The 13,263-nt window shown below is 29.3% G+C and overlaps 2 protein-coding genes across 3 annotated transcripts; both read right to left on the bottom strand.

Moving 5' to 3' along the window:
• Positions 1-204: 204 nt before the first annotated feature.
• On the bottom strand, positions 205-8,254 carry LOC102600252 (40S ribosomal protein S27-2). Of its 2 annotated transcripts, none has more exons than XM_006348471.2 (4): positions 2,279-2,384; positions 1,459-1,560; positions 1,324-1,352; positions 205-570 (listed from the first exon to the last, which is right to left on the bottom strand). In XM_006348471.2, the coding sequence occupies exons 1-4, from the start codon at positions 2,279-2,281 to the stop codon at positions 444-446; spliced, it is 261 nt and encodes an 86-aa protein (XP_006348533.1). In that variant the 5' UTR covers positions 2,282-2,384; the 3' UTR covers positions 205-443. The 2 variants fall into 2 exon arrangements, with proteins under 2 accessions (XP_006348533.1, XP_006348534.1); XM_006348472.2 differs by lacking the exon at positions 2,279-2,384 and adding an exon at positions 8,174-8,254 and having other exon boundaries at positions 221-570.
• LOC102599917 (40S ribosomal protein S27-2) lies at positions 6,403-8,253 on the bottom strand. The gene is made up of 4 exons (XM_006348470.2): positions 8,174-8,253; positions 7,662-7,763; positions 7,541-7,569; positions 6,403-6,741 (listed from the first exon to the last, which is right to left on the bottom strand). The coding sequence occupies exons 1-4, from the start codon at positions 8,174-8,176 to the stop codon at positions 6,615-6,617; spliced, it is 261 nt and encodes an 86-aa protein (XP_006348532.1). The 5' UTR covers positions 8,177-8,253; the 3' UTR covers positions 6,403-6,614.
• Positions 8,255-13,263: the final 5,009 nt, after the last annotated feature.

A 13,263-nucleotide genomic window follows, 5' to 3' on the forward strand; every position in this document is an offset into this window, starting at 1 on the left:
AGTTACTTCAATCCATTACTAAATTTCCGATCATAGCAGTTGTACACCACAACTCAACAACATACTCCGTGTGATCCTACGAGGAGGATGAGAGAAGATAAGATGTACACAAACACAAACCAAACACAGAAAGAAGCCGAAAAAGGCAGACTCGTAGTGGGATAAAAAGCTCAAACGTAATTTCTATCAAGGAATTCAAAGAAATTGATGGGGAATTCCATAGGTAGAACAACATAGAGCTAATATAGCAAAATTCAAAATCCAGAAGTGAATTGAAACCCAATTTAATTGAAAAACATAACATAACCAGACATGGTAACCTAAAAATCCTTTGTTCTTAAAAGATCAAAAAAGAAATAAACAGGAGACACCAAAACTGACTTTGTTACCCATATAAACTTTTTCACTTCCCACTCTAAAAGCAAATAGTTGCCTGTTCTTCTCTAATCTCCCTTTCTCCTGAAAGAACAACCCTCAGTGAGTCTAGCACGCCCACCAGTTGGCTGGCACAACACCGTCTGGCAGTTCCCGCACACCACCACAGTCTGTGAGTGGCTGAACACCGTTGTTCTGCACATATAGAGAGAGAGTGAGACTTAGATGAACTGAATTATCTTTGTATGACGAGACTAATTTGAGAGATGTTATTGCAGGTGAGGTTGAAACTAAAACAAGGTGAGGATTGGATGTCCCACCATCCTTCCGAAAACATTTGATTAGTGTGCATAAACTTCTACTTTTTACTTTGCCAAAAGAATTGCATATATATTATCTTCAAACAACAACTAACTAGTTCATCAAACATTACCAACCCTGTTTGGACATGAAGTCTGTTTCCATTTATTCAATAAGTACATAAAACTTGTTCGGTTATATACATTAGAATGACTTTTCTGTTAATTTTTAAGGATGAGTTCTCCAAACTTGATAAAACTAGTTGGGCCTATTTTTCCAGCCAAAAAAAGTAGGGAGCTTTATAACAAAGTGAAATGTATCCCAAACACAAGTTTAGTTTTCAAATACCATTATTCAACTTCAAATGCTATACTTTTTTACAACCTCTGATGTTCAAATATCATTTTACATTCGAATACTACTTTTTTTTTCCCCAAATATCACTAAAGTTATCAACTTTAATTTTTCAAATAGTAACATTTTTCAACTTCAATTACTATTACTTCTCCAAATATCACTAAATTCATCAACTTAAGTTTTCCATTACCGTTTCTCAACTTCAATTACTAGTTTCTTTTCCCGAATATCACAAAATTCATGTCTAAAGTAAAAACTAAGATAAACGAACAAAAGGAAAAAAAAACTTACATGTTAAAGCAACCCTGGCACTTCACATCCTAGAAGACCAAAAGAAAAAACAAATAAATCACAGATTAATTCCAAGAATAAAAAATTCAAACCACAAATGCATATACAAATACATTGACAAACAGTTTCCTTTACCATGAAGAAAGAGTCGGGAGATTGAACCAAACGCTTGAGCTTGTGCTTTCTCTTCTCCTGCTCAGCTGGTGGGTTCAACAAGTCAACGTCATTTGGAAGAACCTTACAAATCAGATTATTACGTTAATACAAAAAACATTAGAAAACTTCAAACCTCCATAGCTAAAAGCTCTCCAATTTGTAACAGATTACGTTAATACAAAGAACGTTAGAACAAGTTTCAAATCTCCATATAGCTAAAAACTCACTATTTTTGCTCCAACTTTTAGCAGATAAAAGTAAACAGCATTAGAACGAAATTTGAAAAACCATAACTAAAATCTCACCAGTTACGCTTCAATTTTCAACAGATTAAGTTAATGCAAAGACCATTAGAACGAAATCCAAATATCTACAGCTAAAATCTCACCATTTTTTGGTCCAACTTTTAACAGGTTAGGTTAAGAAAATTACAACGAAATTCTAATAGCGAACTCGCCATTTTTGCTCCAACTTTTAACAGATTACGTTGATACAGAACACATTAGAACAAAATTCAAATCTCCATGGCTAAAAAATTAACCATTTGCGCTCCAATTTTTAACAGATTATTACGTTAATACAAAGAACACTAGAACGGAATTCGAATCATCATATCTAAAAACTCACCATTTGCATTACAATTTTTAACAGATTATTACTTTAATACAAAGAACACTAGAACGGAATTCGAATCGTTATGGCTAAAAACTCACCATTTGCACTACAATTTCTAACAGATTATTACGTTAATACAAAGAACAATAGAACGGAATTCGAATCGCCATAGATAAAAACTCACCATTTTCGCTAGGTTTACGGGAAATTCCGGACGGCGGCGAGGGAGGAAGAGCGTCGGAGGCAGCTGAAATGAAGACGCTGGAAGAGTTATTCTAGGGTTTTTTCGCGAAGCTTATAAAGGGATTTAGGAATGTTGTGAGCCGTTGGATTTGGTAGAAGAGTTTTAATCTTGACCGTCCATCTAAGGTCTTTTAGATTCAGTAGGGATCCAAGGGTAGGTTTGTCCATTCATAATTTTTTTCCTTTTAATGTTTGTGCATAATTTTTAAAGGGAAAAGGCTCAAATATGTCATCGAACTTTTAGAAAAGGCTTATTTATGCCATCCGTTAAAAGTTTGGCTCATTTATGCCATTGCTGTTAAAGAAAAGGCTCATCCATGCCATTTTTTTTAACTCCAGTTTTTGCAAAACCATTTTTTTACACACCAAACATGGTTTAACACTTTTCTATTGGTATTTTTGGATCAAATGTACATTTTTTGCTTGTTTTTCTTTAAAAACACCAAGAACACATGGAAAACATTAACAACTCCAAAATTTTCAACATCTTCAATTCTTCACGAAATCATCTCAAATTTCGGCTACACTATTAATTTCTTTTTTAAAAAAACAAAAATTCTAAAATCATTTGTAGAGTTCAAAAAATTCACCCATTTTAAAAATATATATTCCAAAAACGAAAATCAGTCCCAAATTTTCAAAATTTGCTTTGATTCTTGTTTTTAACATTAGATCTTTGTTGACTAGTGTTTTTTGAGTTTATGTTCAAAATTTCAAATGATTTGAAGTTTTGGAGAATCTACCATTAAAGAATGTTCAAGTTTTGAAACTTTGAAGAAATTTCAATTGGGTCTTGTTGAGTTAGGTTGAATTCGAGCTCAAAAGAAATTGAGTTTTGGTATCTAGCTCGGAGCGAAACTACTCTTGAAATTTGAGACGATTCATGAAGAATTGAATAAGTTTGAAATTTGGGAATTGTTAATGTTCTTTATGTGTTCTTGGTGTTCTTAAGGATGTAGAAACAAAAAATGTACATTTGATCCAAAAACATCAATAGAAAAGTGTTAAACCATGTTTGGTGTGTAAAAAATGGTTTTGCAAAACCGGAGTTAAAAAAAATGGCATGGATGAGCCTTTTCTTTAACAGCAATGGCATAAATGAGCCAAACTTTTAACGGATGGCATAAATGAGCCTTTTCTAAAAGTTCGATGGCAAATTTGAGCCTTTTCCCATTTTTAAATTATATTAAAAATGTAAATTAAACTAGAAAAATCAAGTGCGACAAATTCAATTAAAAAGGTTTTGATAAAAGAAATAATCTCTAACTTCTCTTATAAAATATCATATGATGCATAAACTCAATTTATAGGTAAGAATAATGAAACTTGATAATACATAAGAGGGGGGAAACTTGATGAGAGATTTCCCTTTGTTTTCTAACATTTCCAAATTTTACTTCTATCCTCTACTAATACCTTTCTAACCATGCTAATTAGGGTCGTTCAAAATTGATAATACAAATTGATAAAAAGTTATTGGTTTATCGATAATTTGTTATTGATTTAGCCATTTTGATAATGGTTTTGATTTATTTTTTATCGGGTTATCGATTCTTAGAAGTTTGAAGTTTTTTCTTAACAGGTTAACCAATAACCTGATAGTAAATTAAATAATTATATTTTTAACATTTAGTGTGTAAAATCCTTGACTTAGAATTCGATTTCATACTGTTATTTCTGACTGTCTCAAACTTTCGGTTATTATACAAAGTGAATGTGTTAGTTTTTTAGCAAAAACCAACACATTATGAGTAAGAATAATGAAACTTGAGAATGCATTGAGAGATTTCCCTTTGTTTTCTATCAACATTTCCAAATTTACTTGTATTCTCTACTAATTCCTTTCTAACCACGCTAATTAGGGTTGTTTAGAATTGAATCAAAATTGATAATACAAATTGATAAAAAGTTATTGGTTTATCGTTAATGGGTTAATGATTTAGCCATTTCGATAACGGTTTTGATTTTTTGTATTATCGGATTATCGATTCTTAGCAGTTTGAAGTTTTTTCTTAACATGTTAATCGATAACCCGATAGTAAATTAAATAATTATATTTATACCATTTAGTGTATAAAATTATTGACTTAGAATTTAGTTCCATACTTTTATTTCTAACTATCTCAAACTTTCGGTTATTATACAATATGAGTGTGTTGCTTTTAAGCATGACGCAATCTGTCAACTCAAGTGCATGGTTTATTTGGTTCACCTTGTTTCTAAATGATTTTCAATATAAAAAAAATTGTATCGAATCTTATCAGTTAAACTGATAACGATTAATAACTGATAAACCAATAATCAATAAGTCAATACCTTAATAGTTCTATAAAAGTTTAGTATGTCTACAAATCAATAACCGAAAGTCAAACCGATAAACTTCAAAATCAAACCAAACCGACTAATACACAGCCTTAATGCTAATTATAGTATTATTAAATATCTATCAAATAAAAATGTATCATTTTTTTAACTGTTTAAAAAGAAATTTGTGAAATATCAATTGAGACAAAGAAGTATTTATCAAAACAATACAACATGATACATCGTGAAATAATACTCATTGTTGATCAATTCAATTCAGTTGTATGTATCATCAACTTTCAATTTGTGAGCACGCTAATTCGATTATCAAATCAATAAGATATTTATAATTATTTTTTGATTAATCGATTTTTGGTTTAACAAATAAGAAAATGTTCATATAATCATGTTCACAAAATTAAAATACTGCAACACAAATTTTACATTAATAGCTTTGCTTAAGACAAAATTGTTCGAATCCTTCTAAAAACTCCTACAATAAATTGCAAAAAAATAACATTAATTGTTTGCATTTATTACAATCAATTTTAAAATTGAAAAAGAAGAAAGTAATACTAGTTCGCATTGAAAAGATAAAAGGTATCACAATAGTTAATTGGTTAAATAGTCTCTTGAAATTGCTCCCCAATGTATCTATCCGCAAGAAATTTCACAAAGGGTGTCCAAGTGTTAAAGTGAACCTGCTCTTCTTAAAAAGTGGGAAAAAATTGCTACTAATGAGATTCGAACACACGAATACTTTAAGTTCGTGTGTCTTTACTCTTTCAAGGCACCTGAAACCACTACTAGACTGCATCATATTGTTGTGTCAAGAGTGTCCAAAATATGTTATTTAGTCACTTTGTTTATCATTTTACTTTTGTATACGGTATAATTTTTCGACAAAGGATGTCCAATTACACCTAGACATAAGGGTGGCTACGCCACTGTACATGACCACCTGCTTGTTCGATTGTGCCTGTAGTGGCGCAATCACAATTTAGAACTTTGTAAGGACTAAGGTCTTGCTATAAATAAATAAAAGCTTTGCTCCTGTTTTACCAAAAAAAAAACAAGTCTAGTTTGTATTGCCTAGTAACGAAAGTAACACTAATACTTAAAAAATATAATCCATAAAATATTAAAGTCACTTTTATGTAATTACACAAATGGAATAGTAATTTAAATTGATTTAATGTTGTTGAATTGTATATTTAACCATTTACCAAAATCATAAAATCAAAAATCAAAAATCAAACCAATCTTAATAAAAACAAATTGGGGTAAATGCTTATTTTAGAGAGTTTGAAATGTATAATCGCATTTATACCAAGTGATTTGAATTGTAAAAGAAGCTAAAATGGAGCACTTTAGGAATTTTGGAAAAACGCGAATTATTGTTCTATTATTGACAAAAATGAATAATCTAAACACAATGTTTTTCTCCAAAGAGCAGTTATAATTACATTTTTTTCTAAAATGAGCAGATTTTAGAAATTTGATGTATATATCTCTTTCGTACTGTATGGTTTATTGATAAATGGTGAAATTAATACTTTGGAGATTAGAGTGGCCTATGAAAGCCAACCAATCCCAAAGCTCAAGTAATTCAAGTTAACAACCAAAACGATTGCTCAAATGATAAGCATCTCTCACCTCTTACGGTAAGATACAAAGATATCTCCTAAAACATAATATCAACGAGTTCAAATGTGACTTATTTCCTAACAAGTAAATAACAATCAAGGAGTTCAAAAGATATTGATGGGGAAATACAGTTAGGCACCACAAAGAGCTAATAAATAGCAAAAATTCAAAATCCAATTTAATTGAAAAACATAACATAACCAGTCATTGTAAACCCAAAATCCTTTGTTCTAAAACAAAAACAGGATTACACCATAACTTAATTTGTTACCCATATTAACTTTGTCACTTCCCAACTCTAAAAGCAAATAGTTTACTCATCTTCTCTAGTCTCCCTTTCTCCTGAAAGAACAACCCTCAGTGAGTCTAGCACGTCCACCAGTTGGCTGGCACAACACCGTCTGGCAGTTACCGCACACCACCACTGTCTGTGAGTGGCTAAACACCGTTGTTCTGCACACATATAGAGAGAAAGAGACTAAGAAATGAACCAAGTTATATTTGTATGACTGAGACTAATCTGTAAGGTGTTATTAAAGGTGAAGTCGAAACTGAAACAAACTCCGGATTGAATGTCCCACCAACTTTCCCCAAAGATTCAGTTAGTGTGCATAGACTTCTACTTCCCTAAGGCGACTTTCTTGCCTTAACAGAAGAATTCTGTTCATCAAACACTACTGTTTGGACCTTAATTGCACGGACTCTTAACTTTTGATGCCTCACCCGTGTCGAATTCTCAAAAAATACACTACTTTTGACAAATACAACACGCACATATTGACATTTTTGAAGAGTATGAGCAACATAGGTTTGGACATGTTTTTTTTTTCCTTTTTTCAAAGAGCATTTAAAACATTGTTCGGCTATATAGATTAGAACGACTTTTCAATTAATTTTCGAGGATGACTTCTCCAAACTTGTTTTTCCAGCCAAAAAGTTGGAACCTTCTAACCAAGTGCAATGTATGCCGAAAGTCGAATAAAATTTGAAAATACCACTTTTCAGCTTCAAACACTACTTATTATGGAATGTAAATGAATTCATCAACTTTACTTTTCAATAACCATTCTTCAACTATACATTTTTCCAAGGTTTAATCACCAAATACTACTTTCCAAATATCACTAAATTCATCAACTTCACTTTTTCATTACCATATCTCAACTTCAAATATTACTTTATTCCAAATATCACTAAATTCATGTCAAAAGCACCAACTAAGAGAAATGAACAACAGAAAAAAAAAACTTACATGTTGAAGCAACCCTGGCACTTCACATCCTTAACAACACACCAAACAAATCACCGATTAATTTCAAAATCTCGATATATAAATTCAAACCACATATACATTGACAAACTGTTTCCTTTACCATGAAGAAAGAGTTTGGAGATTGAACCAAACGCTTGAGCTTGTGCTTTCTCTTCTCCTGCTCAACTGGTGGGTTCAACAAGTCGACATCGTTTGGAAGAACCTTACAAATCCAATTTTGAACAGAGATCATGTTAATACAAATAACAATAGAACAAAATTCAAATCTCCATAGCTAAAAACTCAACATTATCACTCCAGTTTTTAACAGATAACGTTATTACAAGGAACATTAGAACGAAATCCAAATCTCTACAGTTAACAATTCACCATTTCCGCTCCAACTTTTAACAGATTACATTAATACAGAACATTAGAATACGTTCCACATCGCCATAGCTAAAAACTCACCGATTTAGCTCTAACTTTTAACAGATTACGCTAAGAGCATTAGAACGAAACTCGAATCGCCATAACTAAAAATTCGCCATTTTCGCTCCAATTTTTAACAGTTGTTACATTAATACAAAGAACATTTGAACGGAATTCAAATCGCCATAGCTATAAACTCACCATTTTCGCGAGGTTAACAGGAAATTCTGGCCGGCGGCGGTGGAGGAAGAGCGTCGTAGGCAGCCGAGATGAAGACGCTGGAAGCGGTATGGTTTTTCTAGGGTTTTTTCGCGAAGCTTATAAAGGGAATTAGGAATGTTATGGGCCGTTGGATCCAGTAGAAGTGTTTAAATCTTGGCCGTCCGTTAAAGGTCTATTAGATTCAGTAGGGATCCGAGGGTAGGATTGTCCATTAACAAAATTCTTCCCTATAATGTTTATCTACTTTCTTTTGTTATTTTCTTTGATGAACTTCAAGCTTTAAGTTCAAGAATAATTTATTTTAAAAATAAATAAATAGATAACCAACTATTTTTTGAATGTATTTTGGTAAATTTATTTTTGTGTAATTGTTTTTAAATTATATTAGAAATGTAAATTAGATTAGAAAAATCAAGTACAAAAAATTCAATTAAAAAAATGATAAAAGGAAATTATCTTTGACTTCTCTAATAAAATATCATATGGGTAAAGAATAATTAAGCTTGAAAATGCATTAGAAGGGGTAACACCCTCTGTTTTCTATCAACACTAGATAATATAACCGCGATTCGCGTGGTAATTCATTATCTCATTAAAATTATGAATGATCATTTTTTAATATCTGAATATTAGAATTTTGGTATTGTCACATATATTAAGAATAAGAACATGAAAGGTTGTAAAATTCTTACTCTTTAAAGAATTTTATCTTATACATATTTTCAATTATAATATTTGTTCTTTGATATAATTGGCTTCTCAGTATTGAATGATTTTTCATAGATTAGTCAATTATCACTTTATCTATTGTTTAGTACATGTGCATGCAAATTATAAGATATTCAATTTGATGCCCTATTATTCATTCCTTAGCCAGTAACAATTAGTTTTTCTTGCTCTTTCATGTCATTGTCCATAAACACCCCTGAATATGTCATATTAAATTTATTATGTGAATAATATCAATGATATCAGCCTCTCGTATTCTCAAAAGTGTGTTCCTTGATTATTCTAGAGCTAATAAATCAGAAAAAGATCTCGTTAAGATTTTAAAAACTTTTTAAATCATATTTATATATGAACAGACCAAAGTCACATATTTATTATTCTAGAGGGGATCAGCTGGAAAAAATATTGGAAATAAAAATAATTACAAGTAATTAGGAGAATTCAGGAAAGGTTACAAGTACCAGTAGTTTTAATAATTGAGACTTCCCAACTTTTTGGTAATAACCATTAATAAGGAATAGAAAAGTAGTAATTGAAACATTTAATCTTTTATGAATAACGAATATGAAAGGTTAAGAAAATATGTGAAAAATACATGATTCTTTCTATCTATCTATAGTACCTTAAAACTATAAACTATTTAACTTGAATATCAAATTATTATCATAGCCTTAACTTAAAACATCCAATTTAGTATATCTTTTATATTTTATATTATATTATATTTATTTAAATATTTAGATTATAAAAATATATTAAAAGCATACACCTTTTCACATTGAAAGATTAAGACTTTTTCGAAGAATTATAACTTTTTTCTAAAGGTTGTGACTTTTTTAAAAAATTGTGACTTCTTCGTTGAGTTGTGATCTTTTCAAAGGGTTGTGACTTTTTCAAAGAATTGTGACTTTTCTAAAGGGTTGAGACTTTTTTGATAAGTTATGACCTTTCGAAAGGGTTGTGACTTTTCTGAAGAGTTGTTCAGTTTTTTATAAGACAAAATAAACACATGTTATTTCTACCTTGTTGGCGCTATAAATAGAGAAGTTTCCTCACATTTTTGAATTACGAATTTTCTAAGTTTTCTATTCTTCTTCATCTTCTTCTTAAAACACCCAATTTAGTACATATTCTACAATTATTTATATTATGATATAAAATATATTTAAAAAAGACACCCTTTCAAAGTGAAGGATTGTGACTTTTCCAGTGGATTCTGATTTTTCAAAGAGTTGTGTTTTTTCTGAAAGGTTGTTACTTTACAAAAAGTTGTGATTTTTTCGAAGAGTTATAACTTTTCCGAAGGTTGTGACCTTTTTGATAAGGCACAATAAGTACTTGTTCATAATTTTTTTCTATTATTCTTCTTCTTCACACCCAATTTAGTACATATTCTATATTTCTTACTATTTATTTTAAGCAACTCTATGGACCATTGGTCCGATTAATTGATTATCTCAAAGAAGCTGGATAAGTATTAATACCAAACGTATAAGCTCAAATCCTAAAAAATATTTCATATCATATTTATATTATAAAATATATTTAAAACAGATACATTTTCACATTGAAGGATTGTGACTTTTCTGATGGGTTGTAATTTTTTTCAAAGAGTTATGACTTTTCTAAAGAATTGTGACTTTTACATATTGGCCAAACTTTACAACATTTTGGAGATATGATTAACACAACAACATTTCACTCTCAATAAAAAAATTGAATAGGTACAATTACCTTATCAAGTTGCGGCGGAATGTATTCTCTCTTTATTGTCTCTTCCTCAATTTTGATTCCATGAAGAATGCTAAAAATAAATTCATAACCCAAAACACAAAAGTAATTTAATACAAATTCAAAAAAGATAAAATTTCATAGAATATTGAATAAAAAACTAACGTAAGTTGTCAGACAAAGTGATTACAGATGGAAAAATCCCACAAAAAGTAGGTACGAACCAAAAAATGTGGTTGTACTCAGTTGTTTGAGAATAGACCAGTTGAAATAGTTTTCTTTTGACATGTTGAATGAAGGAAAAAACTGCAAAGAAATTATAGTTTTGTTTCATTATTTTTTGGGCGATGATCCAAAGTAGACTTCCAAGGAATTGACGAAATTTCGCAAAAACTAGGGATGAAATTTGTCACGAAGAAAAAGATACAATAATTAGTATGATTTGCCTAGTTTTTATATGTAGTTCTTGAAGTGACACAATCGAAGAAATACAATCGTCTGAAGGGACACAAGAGTTGAAGAAGTGAGTTTAAAGATAAAAATAAAACAGAGAAATACGTAAGAAAACATAAAAATAAGCTTTTTAAATTATACTTCTATCATCTACTAATTTATTCCCAATCATGCTAATGGTTAAAATTATCCTTAAAAAAAGGTATATTGTTTGTGGACTTTTTTGGTCAAATAAATAAGGCTTAATATGAATAAAATATTAAAAATGTAATTGAATATTTGTCAAATAAAAAACGTATTTTTTTAACTTACTAAAAAACTATGTAATATAAATTTAGATAAAGAAATATTTATTAAAACAATACAACATGATATATTGTGAAATAATATTGACTATCAATTAATTCGATTCAATTTTATGTATTATCAATTTTCGATTTATGAGCACGCTAATTCCATAATTAAATCAATAAGAATATTGATAATTGATTTTTGATTAATCGATATTTGGTTTAACCTATAAGAAAATATTCATATAATAATATTTACATGACATTCACAAAATAAAAGAAGTAGCAAAAATAGAACATGATATTTGATTTTACATTGATCACTTTTGTTTAAGATGAAATTGTTTGAATTCCTTCTAAATACTCCTACAATAAACTGCAAAACCAATATCAATAGTCTTTCTTTGTCACAAACAAATCTAAAATTGAAAGAAAAGAAATAAATTCTCATTATCGAGAAGAGAAAATATATTACAATAAAGAGACAACAAGTCTAGTTTGTATGAGTTATATTACCGAAAGCAATGCTAATACTTATAAAATATAATCTGTAAATTATTAAAGTCACTATTACATATTTACAAATAAAAGAGTAATTTAAATTTAATCTTATTGAATTATCAATTTAACTATTAACTAAAACCGTAAAATAAAAAACCAAACTAATAACTCAATAAAAACAAATTATAAAATCATTAATTCAATATCGATAAATTTAATAAGTACCCCTCTATCTAACAATAGTTGTCCACTATACTATTTTGAAATGTTCAACAATAATTATCTACTTTATGGAATTAATTGATAATTTTACATTTAGTTTTCAATTTACCCTTATTATTAACTAGGTAATTTGTCCGCGCTTCGCGCGGTCATAAATAATAATTGCATTGAACTTGCAAATAATCCTTTACTAATATCCATACATTAAAAATAATGGAAAAAATAGGTTCTTAAAAAATATTAGCAATATTCCAACATGAATTTGATTATTTGTCATTATCACATAACTCAAGAACTTCTAATGAATGAATTATTCAATAAATAATAAATCATTGGTTCTTTAATCAACATTAAAAGGAAAATAATGAAAAAAATAAGAATATATATACAATACAAAGGCATTTTGTAAGAAAAAGAACACATTTAAGTTGCATAGATCATACAATTGTGATATATGTCTTAGGAAAAAATTCAAAAATTTGCTAATAAATTCAAAAAAAAAAATTACGCTTGAACATGAAAGTAATTATAACTTTTGAACTTGCATAATAAATTTCTACAATTGATAAGTGAGAAACTTCATATCTATGTAAAAATAGATAATATGTAAGCTTATATATAGTACTTTAAAGTTATAGAATTTTATATAGAATATCAAAACATGAATTCTTGAAAATGAGTACAATAATTATTTTCTGCACAATAAATATACCTACTATATGTGTACACATTCAATATAATCGGAGACAATAATTTTGCACAAACATAAACAATAGAGTTTAAAACATATACTCAAAAGCAACAATTAATACCATAAGTATAAATTAATGACTGTAAAAAACATACCAGGATATGTAAAAATAGAATAAAATAGAAAGGAAAAAATCGAGTCCACTAAATGCACAGTATCCCCTTAAGAAAATTATTCCCCTCTAATACCTGAGGTTTAAAGAATTAGATCCTCTCAGGATGGAACAATTTTATTCACCAACGTATTGATACAAAACCAATGGTGTCAGTAAGTCACTCAACAAGAGCAAAATACACAAATATTTAATTGTGCAGTAGAAAAGAAGTTCAACATTTTCTTTGTTTTAAAATGAGAGGAAATTCCTCTATTTATAGACAACAAATGGTAGTGTG

The sequence above is a fragment of the Solanum tuberosum genome, unplaced genomic scaffold (assembly GCF_000226075.1).
Source record: "Solanum tuberosum cultivar DM 1-3 516 R44 unplaced genomic scaffold, SolTub_3.0 scf00098, whole genome shotgun sequence".
Lineage (NCBI taxonomy): Eukaryota > Viridiplantae > Streptophyta > Magnoliopsida > Solanales > Solanaceae > Solanum > Solanum tuberosum.